The 18,636-nt window shown below is 41.0% G+C and overlaps 1 protein-coding gene across 7 annotated transcripts; it reads left to right on the top strand.

Annotated features, from left to right (window-relative positions):
- The first annotated feature begins 629 nt into the window (after nt 1–629).
- Nucleotides 630–18,438, top strand: ABRACL (ABRA C-terminal like). Of its 7 annotated transcripts, XM_081294559.1 has the most exons (5): nt 658–696; nt 907–1,033; nt 11,000–11,066; nt 16,175–16,210; nt 17,853–18,438. In XM_081294559.1, exons 3-5 carry the CDS (start codon nt 11,006–11,008, stop codon nt 18,035–18,037), a joined length of 282 nt encoding a protein of 93 aa, XP_081150685.1. In that variant the 5' UTR covers nt 658–696; nt 907–1,033; nt 11,000–11,005; the 3' UTR covers nt 18,038–18,438. The 7 variants fall into 7 exon arrangements, with proteins under 7 accessions (XP_081150683.1, XP_081150682.1, XP_081150685.1 ...); XM_081294556.1 differs by lacking the exon at nt 907–1,033 and having other exon boundaries at nt 637–696; XM_081294558.1 differs by lacking the exon at nt 658–696 and having other exon boundaries at nt 707–1,033.
- Nucleotides 18,439–18,636: the final 198 nt, after the last annotated feature.

An 18,636-nucleotide genomic window follows, 5' to 3' on the forward strand; every position in this document is an offset into this window, starting at 1 on the left:
TTACTCTTTTTTAAAAAATTATTTTTTAGTTGTTGATAGAACTTTATTTTTATTTATTTATGTGTGGTGCTGAGAATCAAGCCCAGTGCCTCACACATGCTAGGCAAGTGCGCTACCACCGAGCTATAACCTTAGCCCGGGAACTATTACTCTTAATTCAATCAGCCGGGGCTGGGAAAAGAACATTATTTTGTAGTTATTATTCATTATTTGTGCAATCCCTGCTGTAGGAATAGTTTGGGCTGGTTTTCCTTTCCAAAACCTGGATACAGCAAACATCACACACACACACACACACACACACACACACGCGCGCGCGCGCGCGCACGCGCGCGCGCGCGATTAAAATAAAGGGAGTATGAATAAAATGATTGAATTTATAAAGTTAGATGTAGGAAATAATGAAGCTTAAGAGCTTGCTTTGTCCAAGAAACATTACTTTGCAGTGGAACAAACTGGCTTTCAAGAATGCACTTGGCTTTGCAATTCAGACCACTCTTGAGTCATTACACTCAGTGTTCTGGAGGCTCCTGCTCCTGCCAAATAGAACCGAAGTGAGTCATGGTCTTCCTAAGAGCGCTCCCTGTTGAGCACGTTTGGGGCGCTTTGTTCCTTTTGTTGGGAGAGAGACTCTGGTAGGATCAGATGCAGTGTGATGCGGTTCAGGACTCTGGGCAGCACGAAGGAAAGGTGGAGGTAATCGAAGCTCTGGTTGGTACTCCTAGGAGCCCCGCGTGCCCAGCCACCTGTCCAGAGACTGCCCCCTTCTCTGGCGTCTCCTCCCCCAAGTTTCCTCCTCATAGGCTTGTCCCTGGGTGAATGGGCGGCCCCTTTCCTGAGCGCAGAAACTCTTTACTTTTTCCCCACCCGGCTCCTCCTCCCCTTCCTCCTCCTCCTCCTCCCCAGGAACCTTTCTGTTGACTAGCGGCCACTTCCTTCTTCAGACTCTTCCTCCCCAACACACTGAAGAAGATAACCGGGTCTAGACCGGCTCGACACCAATTCTTCATTGATAAATAAAACGAAGCTATAGGTGAGTCCCCCGGGAAGATGAGGCAAGGTAGCGAGGATGCACTGGAGTGTCCGGCGGAGGTCAATCTGCTGGAGGCATCGCGGGCTGCGGGTGGACAACCGGGACCGCGAGGTGGCTCAGGGGTGCGCAGAGGCGATGAGCGGCGGGGGCTGAAACCGTGAAGGAGTGGACTGGGTGGGCGCGCGCCTCCCACGCCCCGCTTCTCCCGCAGACTTCCGCACTCCGCTCACGTGACGTTTTGCCGGCTAGGGGCTGACGGTGAAGCGAGAAACGAGGAAACGATTTTTTTTTTTTTTTTTTTTTTTTTTTTTTTTTTTTTTTTTACCGCGGTGTAACGCTTGGGTTTTGCACTTAACGGTGGCTCGGGTGCCAATTTTGCAGAACTGGGTGGAGAAGGATTAGGGGGCTAGGAGACACTGTTCCTAGAAATTTGGTGACCTCGGGGCAATGTCCTCCGCAGTACGGGGAGGTGGCTGAGGCCCTGTGCTTAGGTCGGGGGTAGGGAAGAGGTTAGTGAGGGGACTGGTGAACCCTGGGCCTTGTCCCTTTTCGGCAGACCCGGCCCTGGGGGGAACGTGGGCGGGCAGCGCTGGCCGGTGAGTTGCCGAGACAAAGGCTTCCGGGACGCAGCTCTTCCTGGGACGCTTAGGGCTGCTCGGAGATGGAGGGCAGAAGCTCAGCACTCCCCAGTCCTGCACCGGTGCCAGTGGTGACCGTGTGATGGCCTGCAGGGCATAGGGCTTGGGACCCTTACTTGGCAGGATCCCAAACTTAGAGAAGCGATGACCAAATATGGAGCTTGCGCGCGCCAGCGAGAGGAAGGGACCCAGTCATCCTTTGACCCGCACCAGCTGTTAGGTGATTGCAGGGGAGGGCTGGAAAAGCTCCCGGCGTGTGTGTGTGTGTGTGTGTGTGTGTGTGTGTGTGTGTGTGTGAAGTTCGCTCCTGATTTCCTGGAGTCCCCACTCCAGTAGGTTTTATTTCCGTAGTTATTAGAAAATCTTCACGCATTGCCTCCAAACTTTAACACACACAAATATTAGAGGGACCTTAAATACATTCTTCAGCGTGTATTGATGGGGCGTCCCAGCATATGCCGCAGTCCTCCTTCATTCCGTTTTCTTTGTGATTCCCACGCACAAAGCCTAATTAGATTCTCTGACAGAAGGCGCGACTAGCATCTGCCTTCGCCTTCTCTTGAGCTGCTTTCTTTCTTCTGGTTCAGCCTCATTGACAACGTCTTTCTTCCCCCCTAGGCTTGTTCTGCTTCTGGCCTCTCATTGTTCTTGATCTTCTTGCTCACTTCAGTCTCAGGCTTCTGTCCTGCTAATAAAATGTCATGGGCCATCCAAAGATTGTGTCACAATGAGCAGTTTTCTTCTTTATGCCTACCCCCCTCCCCAATAATAAAAGAAATGAATAAAACATGCCAAATTATGTATGCTAGCAGTTAATTTCAAAACCTATTATTTTCCTATTTATAGGAGTCTGGGCAGGAAGCCTTTTTGCTTTGTAAGTTGATCTGCCTTAGCAAGTACTCAGCATGAAATATTTCATACAAATTCGCTATTATATTTAGTGCATTTGTACAATAGAAAAGAAAAAGGAGGAGGAGGAGGAGGAGGAGGAGGAAGAAGAACCAGAATGATATGTTAGAAACAGTATTTAACTGTGGGGCGTTAATCCCTCAGAGCCTGTTTCAATATCCATAAAAATGGAATGAATAATAAGTACTTTGCAAGGTTCTTAGAACTGTGTGAATTAAAATAGGTAAAGACCTGAATGTATAAATGATTATAAAGAAACGCTGGTTGCTTTCTCAGAATTGGATGGACATACATCTGCTTAATATAATGCAGGTATGCATGTTGAGCATAATAGAGGGATTTTCTCGTTGATTCTCATTATTAATTGAGATCTAAATCTGAAATGTGTTGCTGATGATAGGTGGAAGGAATGGGGAGTGGTGTTGAAGAGATAAATTTCCAGGGCCTGGGAATCTGATAATAGGAGAATTGAAGAAATTCTTAATCTTGAAAATTTCATTATTTTTCTGTCCAGTGCAGGCTAATTTTTTCATCATTTCTCATAGAGCCTTGCTACTTCTTCATTAATACCTCCAGGAACAGAATACAAACTGTATTATTGGGCAGTTTGGTTGTTAGAGAGTTTTTGTTCTTTGATGGTGCTGGGGATGGAACCCAGAGCCTAGCATATGCTAGGCAAGCACTCTACTACTGAGCTATCCCAGCCTTAGAATTTTTTAAAAAATATGGCCCCCGAATCTGCTTTTCTAATACATCTATCCATCCTATCTATCCAATAGAGAAATATGAAACAAGACTAATCATTTAAGAGTATAAAATGAGCTTTAGCTGGGTGAGGTGACACATGCCTGTAATCCCAACAAATCAGGAGACTAAGGTAGGAAGATTGTAAGTTGGAGGTCAGTCTGGGCAACTTTGTGAAACCCTGTCTCAAAATAAAAAATAAAAGAGGCTGGGGATTTAACTCCATAGTAAAGCGGCCCTGGGTTCAATTCCCAGTATCACAAAGAAAAAAATAAAAAGAACTTTAGTTAAAAAAAAAAAAAAACAGTAGATCTCTAACTAATTTTATGGGTCAAGACTATTTAAAGTGTAAGTGATAGAAACTCAGTCAAACCAGCACAAGAAAAAGTAGGAAAGACAGCATTGGTTCATGTAACTGGAGAGTCCAGAGTTACATAAGGGCTTAGTCATTGTAACATGTCTGGATTTTCTTTGTGTCAGCTCTGTCCTTGTTAAGTACTTCCAACATGGGGTCTTCCAACATCAGGGCTATAAACTAACATCTTAGAATCCAAGATGGGAAGAGAGTGGTGTTTTGCTAGTTCTAGCAAAATGTTAGGGTTTAACTTCATTGATGTGGATGGGAACACCAACCTAATGCCTCAAACCAACCTTTTTGGTCTTGAACCACTCTTGGAGACTCAGGTGAGGCTCTGTCCAAGATCCATGGGTTTGGAATAAGGAAGGAAGTGCTCCAAGCAGACAAAAATGAGATTGTTCACTGTGAGAATGGGGAAGGGTGCTGGGCAGGCAAAAACAAAAGCTGCCCACCACTCTGATGTTAACAAGTTTTTTCCCTGTTTTTCTCATGGCATCCTGTTCAAGCCTTCAGCATTCTGGCCATAATCTCTGGATACATTTCATGTTTTTAGTATGTCTTTTAAACTATGTCTTGAGTTACATACAGTGTTAAAGATATGATTTCCCCTGTCGCGTCTACCCGCCGGCAGGAATGACGACAACAAACAGGATTCTTCTCTAGCACGCTTTATTGGGAGCTTCCATTATGGTTCGATGAGAGAAAGGACCCTGAGCCCGAAAAGACCACCCCTAATATACTAGAGCCGAGGCCTAAGTCTCACGTGATTGGACAAAAGCGCATAGCAACACAGCAGCAGCCAATAAGGCAAGGAATTCAGCACTGGCGCCCAGAGCCAGGAAGTACAGGTCAACTGGTTCTTACCAGCTTTTACTGGTTCTTAGAACACTCAGCACATTATCATATCGGCTCGCTCCGGAACTGGCCGACCACAAAGCACTGAGTTATTGTCCAAGAACTAAGCCAACACCCACACAAGGCAGTGCAGCAAAATGGCTCACCACAGTTTCCCCTTTTTTACTTTGTTTGAACCATTTAAAATTCACCCGATCTAGGAAGTGTCCTCATGATGACCCCTCCGATCAAGGGTGGCATTCAAAGGCCAAACGAGGAAGTCACCTTTCTGAGTGCAATGGGCAACATTTACCCTTCAGAGTGCAAAGGCTGTCTTCCTAAGACATGGAAGCCTTCCAAGGTGCAATGACAACAAGGTCACTTGGTGTGCAAAGGCCATTCACATCAAAACAGGGGTTTTAGGATTTTGCCAAGCTGGCTAGCCAAATTTGTGGGGAGGCCCCAGCTTCCAATGCAGCGAGTGCCTGAACCACCTTGACCCTATCACTTTGCTGCGTGCATACGACAAATCATCCAAAGGCATAAGACAAGGCCAAAAAGAAGCATAATACCGAATAACCCAACCCCTACCCACTCTTTAAAGTAGGAAAATATAGAAGAGGCCCAGGAGGCAAAGTCTGCAACAGAAAGAGGCTCCACACGTGTTCCATTCAAGTTAGCAATCTGAGACAGCAATTCTTGAGTGAGCCGTTCTCCTTCTTTAGTCCAGTTTCCCTGTAAAAATCTAGACAATCTGTTACTTTGTTCCACAGAAGCAGTCATATTATAACGTAAAGGAGTAACACACAATTTGATTCCTTGTAAAGCAATACTAGCCACCATGGTTGGATAATGAGCTATAGTCTTATGAGCAGTAGAAGAATGATGAATCCAGAGCAGTGGCCCATCCTGCCACAAAACTCCAGTAGGAGCATTTTTTGATGGCAAAACTAATAGTTGAATGTGCTGGTTGGGCACTGCTCGGAGTAATTGTGCAGAGCGAAGAGCTTGCTCAACAAGGTGTAGAGCCTTTCGAGCCTCAGGCGTCAGCTCTCGCGGAGAGGAAAGCTGTGAATCACTTTCTAGCAAGGCAAAAAGAGGTTGTAATTCATGTGTAGATATTTTCAAATAAGGTCTTATCCAATTTATATCTCCAAGCAATTTTTGAAAATCATTAAGAGTTTGCAGGTGATCAGTACATATAGTGATCTTTTGAGGTCTAATAACCTTGGAGTCTATTGTAGCTCCTAGAAAATGTCCAACAGCACCTTGCTGGATTTTATCGGGTGCTACATGAAGGCCAGCTCCTTCCAAATATTTAATCATAGAGGCAAAAGCTTCCTCTAATAGAGCATCATTAGGTGCTGCAAGCAAAATATCATCCATATAGTGACATATTCTCAGTTTAGGAAATTTGTTTCTGATAGGTTGTATGGCAGTTCCCACAAAAAGTTGACACATAGTGGGACTATTTGCCATGCCCTGAGGTAAAACCTTCCATTGATACCTTTCATCAGGCTTTTCATGGTTAATGTTAGGCAAAGTAAATGCAAATCTTTGACAATCTTGTTTGCATAAAGGAATAGAAAAGAAACAGTCTTTGATGTCAATTATAATTATAGGCCATTCCCTTGGCAGGCTAGATAACAAAGGCAGGCCCCTTTGAATAGAACCCATCAACTGCATTTGAGCGTTTACCACTCTCAAATCATGTAACAATCTCCATTTACCTGATTTCTTTTTGATAACAAAGATAGGAGTATTCCAAGGAGAACAAGAGGATTCTAAATGTCCTAACTGCAATTGTTCATCTACCAAATGTTTGGCTGCATAGAGTTTTTCTAAGGATAGGGGCCACTGGGGGATCCAAACTGGATTATCAGTGATCCAAGGTATGGGAATTGCTTCCCCAGTGGCCCCTACGAAAAACCCAGCCCCCGGGTCCCATTGTTTCCACTAGGCATTAATGGTTTTGTTTGTCCCTGTAACCCTTTTCCCAATCCTTTACCTGGAATAGGTCCCATATTTTTCATAATCTGTTGGCTTTGTGGAGAAAATTCATTGGTCAATACTAATTTCATCTGAGACAAAATATCTCGTTCCCATAATGTAACGGGTACATCTATAACATACGGTACCACTGTACCCTTTTGTCCCTCGGACGTTGTCCAATTGAGTGACTTGGTACTGATCAGAGGGGCATTAGCATAACCTAATCCTTGTAATGTATGGGAAGATGACTGCAGTGGCCAAGACTGTGGCCAGAATCTTGCACTGATAACGCTTCTATCTGCTCCTGTATCGAGGAGACCTGGAAATTGTTTGCCCTCAATGATTAATTCCAACATTGGCCTCTCTTCTAGTTGTAAAGACAAGTTTATTAATTGTACTCCTGTAGAGCCCAACCCTTTATCCCCCCTCACATCCTTCTGAGAAGGGAAATAATCATGAAGACTAGGCAATACAAGAAGTTGAGCAATCCTATCTCCTGGGGATATGACTATCATATTTCTGGGTGCAGAACATAGAATCTTTATCTGACCGTCAAAGTCAGGATCAATCACCCCAGGGGTAACGACCAATCCCTTCAATGCTGATGATGACCTACCAAGCAACAGTCCCACTGAATTCTTGGGCAATGGACCTTTAAGGTCAGAAGGAATTGGCTGAATTCCCATACTTGGTGTTAATACGAGTCTGGTGGTGGCACAGATGTCCAACCCTGCAGAACCTTGTGTTGCTCTCCTCGGGGTTCTGTCAGGTGAAAAGATGGTTGATACTGTGCATTCTCTTGCAGCGCCCCATATATTTGAGGGCCCTGAGGTCGGGGGCCCCGACGCCCGTTTTTTGACTCGGTCACAGGATTAAGTGGGTTTCCCTGTATGTCCTTAACAGATCTGCACTCATTAGCCCAATGTCTTCCCTTTTTACATTTTGGACATAACCCTGGAATGCGAGGAGATGACATTTTTGGTTGTTCTTTGAAAGGACAAGTTTTTCTTAAATGTCCTTTATGACCACAATTGAAACAAGAAGAAGAAGAAGAACCTCGGCTCCCCTTGGTTGCCGCAACCACTGCCGCAGCCAACCCTGCATTTGTCAAAGGACCTCCAATCTCTCGGCAGGCTTTTATCCAGGAATCCAACCCTTTCTCTTTTATTGGTGTTATAATCCTTCTACATTCCGAGGTACACTGTTCATACACCAATTGTTGTACTAATGGCATTGTCTGGTCTATGTCCCCAAAAATCTTGGAGGCTGCCTCAAGCATATGAGCAACAAAATCTGAAAACGGCTCAGCAGGGCCTTGTATAATTTTTGTAAGATTCCCCGTTGTTTCACCTCTATTAGGGAGGGCCTTCCAGGCACGTAAGGCCAAAGTATTAATCTGTTGATATACTACTAATGGATAAACATTTTGATTTTGGGCCCACTGACCTGTCCCGGTCAGCATCTCCACATCCCAGGCTTGTTGACCATCAGCTGCATTCGCATGAGCCTGTTGTATAGCGGCATCCAAGTATAATGATTTAAAATCAAGATATTGTCCCATGGAGAGACAGGCCTTTGCTAAATGATACCAATCCATTGGTGCCATAGCACTAAGATGTAAGCGTTCAAGCAATGCAATTGTAAAAGATGCTGTAACACCATTTGTCCTCACAGATTCAGCTATATCTTTAACTAATTTATAAGGAATGGGCTCAAAATATCTCTGTCCCTGTGCATCCTCAAAGACAGGATATGCACCAACAGGATATGCCCCCTCCTCCTCCAGCTTCCTCCAAGTACTGCATTTTATGAAGCCACAAGCTCCGCCTGGAGCAGTGGGTGGAGACCCTTTACGTGGCAACAGTTGTTTAGCTACAGAATACGCCGGAGGCTTCGGAGGAAGAAGGGCGGCGGCCATTGCCGCGTCATAGCGGCCATGCTCATATTCAGCCACCATTTTCTCTAAGCTTTGTTCTTCTTCTGGGGTAAAGCCTTCTGACTCACCTTCCGACTCAGACTCATCTGAATCAACTATCTTTAATTTACGGAAGGCAGATAAATCTGGATAGAGTTTCGGGCGTGCTCCTAACGCTGGAGTCACGTCCTTTTGTTCCTTGAGTGCACTTTCACTTAACTTTGCATTAGATCCCCTTTTTTGTTTTGTTTCATGTCTTTCTTGCTTAGATTCCTCTGACTCTGACCCAGTATCCTGATGCTCCACCAAAATCTCCTGTCCCCTTTTAGTGGTTTCAGGAAAACAGACTGATATTGACCCATGATAGAGCACTATACTAAGCCAGAGCCACCGGATCAGGGGATTACTTACCGGCGCCACCGCTCCGCGTGTAAAGTTCTGAATCCTCCCACAAAATATCGGGGGTCTCCTCGTAGCCGACAGATGACAATTCCCGGGATTTCGGCACCACTTGTCGCGTCTACCCGCCGGCAGGAATGACGACAACAAACAGGATTCTTCTCTAGCACGCTTTATTGGGAGCTTCCATTATGGTTCGATGAGAGAAAGGACCCTGAGCCCGAAAAGACCACCCCTAATATACTAGAGCCGAGGCCTAAGTCTCACGTGATTGGACAAAAGCGCATAGCAACACAGCAGCAGCCAATAAGGCAAGGAATTCAGCACTGGCGCCCAGAGCCAGGAAGTACAGGTCAACTGGTTCTTACCAGCTTTTACTGGTTCTTAGAACAATCAGCACATTATCATATCGGCTCGGTCCGGAACTGGCCGACCACAAAGCACTGAGTTATTGTCCAAGAACTAAGCCAACACCCACACAAGGCAGTGCAGCAAAATGGCTCACCACATTCCCCCAAATGCAAAGTCCCAGTATTTGGATAATTTTTGATAATAAGTTTTATATAGATGCATTTAATTGAAGATTTTGCATTTTATTGCAATACAAGGTCCTTAAATTATAATATTCAGATAAATAACATAGCAGATGGCAGTGGTGCTTTTAATTATTAGCTGATAGAAAATCTGGTGTTCCAATCAATATCATTTAAACAGGTGGTCTGTAGACATAGATGTCACTCTTGTCTCTAAAAGCTACTAGGAATTAGTTATTTTCCATCTGGATAAAGTTGTTTCTTCCAAATTATTGTCACCTTAAAGGAAACCATATACACAGTCCCCCCCTTTTTTTGTCCCTTATTCAGTTTGAAAAAAGTATGATTCAAAAAGACTGAATTGATGCTTGTTCCACCCAGTTGCTTGAACTTTCTGATGCTCTTACAGATATAGTTCCATCCCCTCTTGTCTCTTTGCTTGTTTTTTTCAGTCCATGAAACCAATATTTATGGAACCTCCACTCTTAGTGTCAGAAGTGATAAACAGGGAGCTTTTCAGCCAAATTCCTGCAGACAGGAGCTTATCATTTAGTGGAGAAAATGGAGAAACCAGTAATTCCAATGGAGTAAAATAAAAAAGAGCACAGAGCCCTGTGGGAACACAGAGTTGGAGAGCTCTCTACCGCCAGGGCTTCAGGGAAGGCTTTCTGGAGGACGTTTCCTCTAAGCAGGAAGTGAACACATGAGAGTTAGCCTTGAGAAAGAAATAATGAGTCTGGGCTGAAGAAACGGTATGTGGGAAGGCTGGAGATGAGAATAAGGAGCATTTGAGGAATGGAAAGAAACCCAGTGTGGTTGCAGCCTGGAGTTCAAGTGGGGAAGAATGAAAGAGGTTGAAAGTGTGCGGAAGCAGCCTATGGAGGATTTAGCAATCCAAGATAAATCCCCACTCTCATTAGGTCCTGAACACCTTCTCATCTGAAGGTGAATAGTCTTCACCACAAGCTCTTCACTGCTGTCAGATGTACTATGACCCAGAAATTATCACTGCCCTGACCTGAAGGTATTAAAATTGCCACTTTTATCAATCTGCCTTCCCCTCTAGACTGCAGGCTCTTGAAAGGCAGGAAGTATATCAGTTTCTCCTTTTTCTCCATAATTTTGCACATGCTCTTCCCCATTCATAAAACATCCTTTCCCATTTGTCTGCTTGCTCCACTCCTTCCCCATGACCTCCTGGAAGCCTTTTCCAGCTTTCCTTATGCCTTGGACTCACCTCTTAGAGTGCTTGTCACCCTGCTGTTGGTTCTAGGGCCCTCTGCCCTGAGCAAGGATCCTATGTTACTCACTTTTTGTAGTATTTGGATCTCCCAGGGCACTGTGAAGGACACCTGCTTAGAGTAATAGCAGGTACAAGAAGAAGGGCTGCCTTTCCCCCAGTAGACTGTGGACAACAGGATTTGGGGTGGACAACAGGATTTGGGGTAGCCAAGAGGGAAAGCTGTACACAGAATAGTGAAGGTGGGCATACTTTAATGCCCTTATATCACACAGTCTTTTTAAGAAGAGGGACATGGAAAATAATAGTGACAAATGCCACATCAAAAAAGAAAGGGCCCTTGCATTATAGGTGCTTGATGGAACATAGAAATGGTCATAAGGTAGTCTTCTTTTTTCTTACAGGTTGCAATGAATGTGGATCATGAAGTTAACCTCTTAGTGGAGGAAATTCATCGTTTGGGTTCAAAAAGTAAGTAACACGGGTATTTCTTCTAGTTTACTTCACAGCAGGCTGCACTGGCATTCTGACCTAGAAAGGGGCCACCCCAGGGCTTTAGGACGGTGACTGGCAATTCTGTCCACAGTCTCAAGTAGTAACTACCCTTGGCCATGAAGGCACACCTTGAGACACAGGGCTACTGGGGTATCCAGTTTCTGAGGTAGAATACTTGAGATGTTTCTTTACCCTTTGAATGGAAAGAAAATCACTAAACATCTTGTATCTGGTTGCATTAAAATCTGGTAATTGAGTTCAAATTTTAATTTGCCACAGTATTAAAATCCATGTTTTCTGCTTTATTCTGCCACCATTTTATGAACTTCCAAAATAACTCAGGACTTCAATTGCAACTATACAAAATTGTCTTTATTTTCTCCAAATTCTTGAGTTTTATACAAATGTGAGCATATAACTAGAATTTAAAACAAAATCTTTTAGGGTATTCTCTTTTAAATTGTCCTTTTCTTTCTTTTTTTTTAAATTTTAATTGATTTTTTAAAAATAAATGGCAGCAGAATGCATTACGATTTTTATTACACATATACAGCACAATTTTTCATATCTCTGATTGTATATAAAGTATGTTGACACCAATTCGTGTCTTCATACATGTACTTTGGATGATGATGTCCACCACATTCCACTATCCTTGCTAACCCCCTGACCCCTCCCTTTCCCTCCCACCCCTCAGCCCTATCTAGAGTCCATCTATTCCTCCCATGATCCCCCTCCCTACCCCACTATGAATCCACCTCCTTATATCAGAGAAAACATTTGTTTTGTTTGGGATTGGCTAACTTCACTTAGCATTATCTTCTCCAAAACCATCCATTTACCTGCAAATGCCATGATTTTATTCTCTTTATATTGCTGGGTAATATTCCATTGGGTATATATGCCACATATTTTTTTATCCATTCATCTATTGGAGGGCATCTAGGTTGGCTCCACAGTTTAGCTATTGTGAATTGGGCTGCTATAAACATTGATGTGGCTGTGTCCCTGTAGTATGCTGTTTTGAAGTTCTTTAGGTATAGACCGAGGAGAGGGAAAGCTGGGTCAAATGGTGGTTCCATTCCCAGATTTCCAAGGAATCTCCATTCTGCTTTCCATATTGGCTGCACAGGAGCCATTTTCTAATTGTTCAGCTCCAGCTTCTGTGTTGGCTGGGTCTATCAGGTGCTACAAGCTTCCTTTAAAAATATTTTTTATGACTCTGTGTCTTTTGTTCTTCACTAATTATTTCTTAAATTGTCCTTTTCTTCAACAACTAGGCAGGCAGCTACTATAAAGATAGTGACATGTAAAATTGGTAGTATTAGTGCCTTTTTACTAAGTTGTAATCAGAGTTATTATTATACTTATAGTTTTAGGTATTTGTTACATTTCAGAGAAGAGACATAAGAATTTGGGGAACATTTTAAAAATAATAAGAACAATAGATATAGTCAGTAATGACTCGGATAATGGAACTCAAAGTTTTTAAATTACATCAAATAAACGAAAAACATACTTATGAAGTATCTTACAAGAATTATTTTATCATTATAGCTTGATTTTTAAAAAATCTATAACATTTCTTTTTACTTAAAAAATGGTTTTGTAAAAAACAAAGTTAAACATGCACATTGTTTCTAAGGAGTCAAATAATAAAGATGAAAAGCTTGATAGGAATCTTCCTTCCACTCCCAGCTTCTCCACATTTCCTGCCCTTCACAAGTAACTACTTACATCCTTTGTTAGTTACCTCCATGTCTCTAAACAGCATACTTATCTTTCATGATGTTTTGGTGTTAAGAATAATCTGCTTACTTCCTACTAAGGAAGAGAGGAATTTAATTTTCTTTATACATTACCCCTAACATTTGATTAGATTCAGGTTTGTTTTTGCATTTTTTTTTTTGCATTCTTAATCCCCTTTACATACATGACTGTTTTTTTTATTCTAAATTAGTTATACATGACAATATAATGCATTTTGACACATCATACATAAATGGCATATAACTTCTCATTCTTCTAGTTGTACATGATGCAGAGTTATATGGGTTCTGTAATCATATATGCACGTAGGGTGATAAATGTCCAATTCATTCTACTATCATTCCGACCCTCATACTCCCTCTCCTCCCTTCACTCCTCTCTCTCTTCCCAAGTACCTCTCTCTTTCCTAGCCCCCTCCCACATTGTGAATTAACATCCACATATCAGAGAAAACATTCAGCCTTTGGTTCCTTGGGACTGGCCTATTTCACTTACTATGATATTCTCCAGTTCCTTTCATTTACTGGCAAATGCCATAATTCCTTTTTTCTTTATGGCTGAGTAATATTCTGATGTGTGTATATACCACAATTTTTTTATCCATTCATCTGTTGAAGGACACTGAGGTTAGCTCTGTAGTTTAGCTATTGTGAATTGTGTTGCTATAAATATTGATGTGGCTGCATCACTGTAGAATGCTGATTTTAAGTCCTTTGTGTATAAACCTAGGAGTGGGGTAACCATGTCAAATGGTAGTCCCACTCCAAGTTTTCTGAATAATCTTCATACTGCTTTCCAGAGTGGTCATACCAATTTGCAGTTCCACCAGTAATGTATGAGTGTACCTTTTTCCTCACATCTTTGCCAACATTTATTGTTGATTATATTCTTGATAATTGCCATTCTGACTGAAGTGAGATGGAATTTCATTGTAGTTTTGATTTGTATCTCTTTAATTGCTAGTGATGTTGAACATTTTTTCATATTATTTGCTGATTGATTGTATTTCTTCTTCTGTGAAGTGTCTGTTCAGTTCCTTTACCCATTTATTGATTGGATTTTTTATTTTTTTAGTGTTAGGTTTTTTGAGTTCTTTGTGTATCCTGGAAATTAATGCTCTATCTGAGGTGCATGTGATAAATATTTTCTCCCATTCTGTAATCTCTCTCTTCATGTTATTGTTTCCTTTGCTGTGAATAAACTTTTTAGTTTGATTCCATCCCATTTATTGATTCTTGATTTTACTTCTTATGCTTTAGGAGTCTTATCAAGGAAGTCATTTCCTAAGCTGACATGGTAGAGATTTGAGCCTACTTTTTCTTCTATAGTACAGGGTCTCTGTTCTAGTGTCTAAGTCCTCGATCCACTTTGAGTTGATTTTTGTGCAGGGTGAGAGATAGGGGTTTAATTTCATTTTTCTACTTATGGATTTCCAGTTTTCTCAGCCCCATTTGTTAAAGATGCTATCTTTTCTCCAATGTATGTTTTTGTCACTTTTGTCTAGTATGAGATAACTATATTTATGTGGGTTTGTCTCTGTGTCTTCAATTCTGTACCATTAGTCTATGTATCTGTTTTGGTCCCAGTACCATTCTGTTTTTGTTACTATAGCTCTGTAGTATAATTTAAGGTCTGGTATTGTGTTGCCTCCTGCTTCACTTTTCTTGCTAAGGATTGCTTTGGCTATTCTGGGTCTCTTATTTTTCCAAATGAATTTCATCATTTATAGCTTGATTTTCAAAGCTGTATTTGCTTATGAATCCCAATCCTTTGAAATAATAGGACACACTTTGAAAATTCCATTGAACTATTTATCTCCACTGTCTTCTGTATTAGTTTTCTATTCTTGTGTAACAGATGACCACAAACGTAGTGATATGAAATAATACATTTAACATCTTAACATATTTCATATCTTCTGTAGATCAGGAGTCTGATGAGGGTCTTACTGGGCTTAAGATCTAGGGGTTTCTGGAGGTTCTAGGGGAAAAATCGAAGTCCTTACCTTTTCCCAGGCCATATTACTTGGTTCATGGCCTCTTTCTCTATCTTCAAAGCCAGCATTATCTGATGAAGTTCTTATGTTGTATCACATTGACCTCCTCTCCTGCCTCTGTCTTCCATTTTTAAGGACCTGTAGTTACTTGGGCTGATCTAGATAATACAATATAATTGCCCCAATTCAGGGTCCTCCATTGTCACATCTGAAAATCCCCTTTTGCCATGTAACACAGGTCCTAGAGGTTAGAGGTTAGGACATGGGTATCTTTGAGTTTCTCCCTTTCTTTCTTTTTCTTTTTCTTTAGGGGATCAGACCTGGGTCCTTATACATACTAAGCAAGTTCTCTACCACTGAGGTATACCCCTAGCACCCATTTCTCTTTTTGGTCTTCTCTAGTCACTTGACTACTACATTAAATCTGAGTCATCATGTACTAAGAAAAGATGAAGGAGATATATAAAAGTGGTGTGGATTTAACAAGCAAGCAAGTTTAATCTTATGGTCAGTTAATAGTTATTGAGCATCTGCATATGTCGCAGGGACAAGTGACATAGGTGCACCCTTCCTCTAGGATCTTACTACTTAGTTGATGAAACTAGAGGAGCACTTATGGAGCAATTATCAGGAAAAAAAAAACATGGTATGCTAAAATATGAAGTGCTGACACTCAATTCAGCATGGGACTGTAGAAATTGATTCTTGATATAGTAGTTGGGGGCACTTACTTAAACCTAGGATCTCAGATAGGACTTTGAAGTATTGGGCAGGTCAGTATAGGAGGAGAAGCATGAGTTCACTTTGGAATGGGAATGAATCTGATGTTTGAGGAGAACACCAAGCAGACATTGGAGAATGTCATTTATTTACTTCCCTGGTCAGGCAAATGAACAATCTTTCTAATTCCACTTTCCTCCAACCCCTTCACCATTACCACTTGATGGAAATTTATTAAGTCTTGTTTTCACCAGTGCTACCCCTGCTTTTATTCCTCCCCACGTATCTAGTTTCTTCTAGCCCAAGGATGTCATGTCTCTTGGGGGTAGCAGTACTGTATGGATTGACTTTCTTGTTCTTGGTAAAAAATGACTTGCTGAGTTGCAAAGCATATATGGAGATATGTCAACTTCTGACATCTTACGGTTAATTATTTAAGTTGTGTCTGGAGTAATTTTGACTAATAAACATGATGTTTTAACTCTAGCTGAAAATGGATGAACAAAGTTCTGTTTCTTTTAAAGTCAAATTCTGTTTTTTTTTTTTTTAGTTGTAGATGGACATAATACCTTTATTTTATTTATTTGTTTTTATGTAGTACTGAGGATTGAACCCAGTGCCTCACACGTGCCAGGCAAGTACTCTACCACTGAGCCCCAACCCCAGCCCCTAAAGTCAAATTCTTTAAAGTCTCATTTTTCATCCAGCTAGAAAAGACTAAGTGGAGACTGACTATTTGGAGTTTTAAATGCTTTTATCCAACAACTATTTCTTGAGTGCTTCCTTTGTGCTCAAGTGCAGGAAATGTAGAAATAAACAAAATTCAGTCATAGTCCTTTTGTACTTCTTTGAGTAGTTGGAGGACAGACTGGAAGGATGTCTTGGGAAGTGGTTAAGAGCATGGACACTGGAGTGGGAATGAATCCCAACACTCTCTGGGAATGAATCCCAACTCCCTGACATACTTTCTTGTGATCTTGGGCACATGACTAAACTTTTCTGTTTCTTGGTTACCTTATGTGTATACTAATACTGTATCTCAGCGATTTAAGTTCACATTTTTACATTTAAAAATTTCTAAAATGAGGATGCAACTAATACATGTGTGCTGTAGTTAAGTGGGCGGTTTAATTGGAACATAAAATAATGGTGCTTCTTGCAATCAATCATGTCTTCTCTTCTATGAAATAAGGATTAAGTGAATTTTAATGACTAAAATGCATTGAATAGTTCTAGGACTATAGCAAGTATTTAATAAGTGTTACTTATTTTTACTATAGTTGATGGTGGTGCTTTGATAGACATACAGTAAGTTTTATAAGAAGAGATATCAACTCTCTGAGAGAATCATGGAGGACCTTCTTGGAGAAAGTGACATTTGAATCCATTCTTGAAGAAAAGAATTTAGTTAGGGAAAGAGGTCTGAGATGCTGGGCAGATGCCTCAACATGGCACAATTACAAAATCAGTTTCTTTAATGTCACTGTGGACAATGGCAAGCGTTCATCATGACTGGATCAAAAGGTATATCTTGTGATGAGGCAGAAGACCAGGCAAGAAATGGATGTGTAGCTGGAGGATGAAGATTCTTATCTATGAGGGCATGGGCTTCACTTTATTTGGAAGGTGATAGGGAGCCATTGAGCAATTAAAGTGGAAGAGTATCAAGCAGATTTGCCTCTGATAAAATTTCTTTTACTTTGGGCTGGGATTGTAGCTCAGTGGTAGAGCGCTTGCCTAGCATGTATGAGGCACTGGGTTCAATCCTCAGCACCCCATAAAAATAAATAAATAAAATAAAGGTAGTGTGTCCATCTACAACTAAAAATACATGAAAAAATCTTTTACTTTTTTTTTTTCAATTCCGCACCAATGTGGATGGTGTGTTTGTTGGTGGGTAAAAATGGGGAAAGGATTATCATTTACCAACTTGCAATTAAGTCTGAACTCGGGAATTGTCATTGGAGAGGAAAGGTTAGAACTGCAAAAGGAATTCATCTACAGTATTTGTACCATAGCACATTCACTTTTTATAAATATTTCTTGGTTCTCTTTCAGTCTTTGTGTAGATAATGTTAAAGCTGGGAGAGTTAAAACACATTGTATTTATTCTATCACTTGGCTCTAGGAAGAGGCTGCTTGAATTATAGCTAAGCTTTACATGGTAATCTTGGTTAGCCCAGTGTTAGATGTTTATTAAAGGTTTTGAAAGTTCAGTAAGCATGGAGGCAAGAAACAAATTTTGCATTTACTAACGTTGCATTTTCTCAAATTAGATGCTGATGGAAAGTTAAGTGTGAAATTTGGGGTCCTCTTCCAAGATGACAAATGTGCCAATCTCTTTGAAGCATTGGTAGGAACTCTCAAAGCTGCAAAACGAAGGAAGATTGTCACATATCCAGGAGAGCTACTCTTGCAAGGTGTTCATGATGATGTTGACATTATATTACTGCAAGATTAATGTAGTTTGCATATCTTTGTGTAATTGATTTTTTTCGTTTCTGGTAAATTGGAATATTAAATCAAAGGACCAACATGTGCTTACTTAATGTATTTTTATAGAACTTTGTAAACAAATGGGGGCTCATATTTTACAAGTCTGTCCTTTTTTATATCTTTAAAGAAATTGTTTGTACCACACTGTAAAAATAAAGAAAACCTATTATTTTTCTCAGAAATCTGACTGGGAAATATAGGCAATGAGACTTTTTTTTTTCCTTGAAGGGGATAGTGGAATGTTTGTTTCATAAATCACTCTTAGATAGTTTCTACAGATATTTAACATTCTGTCAAAGCAGGAAGCAAACTGAAGATCCACTCCCACAAGAAATGTTATGTTTGTGTAATAAAAACATGTAACTCTTAAAATTGCCTTGTTGCTTTATCTTGTCATTTAAAGTAATTATGTGCTCTCAAAATTGAGTGTTTGCATGAAGATTCAGTAATTGCAGTAAAAATCATCTTAATTTTAAAAAAAATCTCTAAAGACAACAGGATCGAAAAATAGAAATGGTTAGTGTTATCAGTGGAGCCTATAAAAATATTTGTTTTGATGCCAGT

The sequence above is a fragment of the Spermophilus citellus genome, assembly GCF_964194105.1.
Source record: "Spermophilus citellus genome assembly, chromosome: 5".
NCBI classification, from domain to species: Eukaryota; Metazoa; Chordata; class Mammalia; order Rodentia; family Sciuridae; genus Spermophilus; species Spermophilus citellus.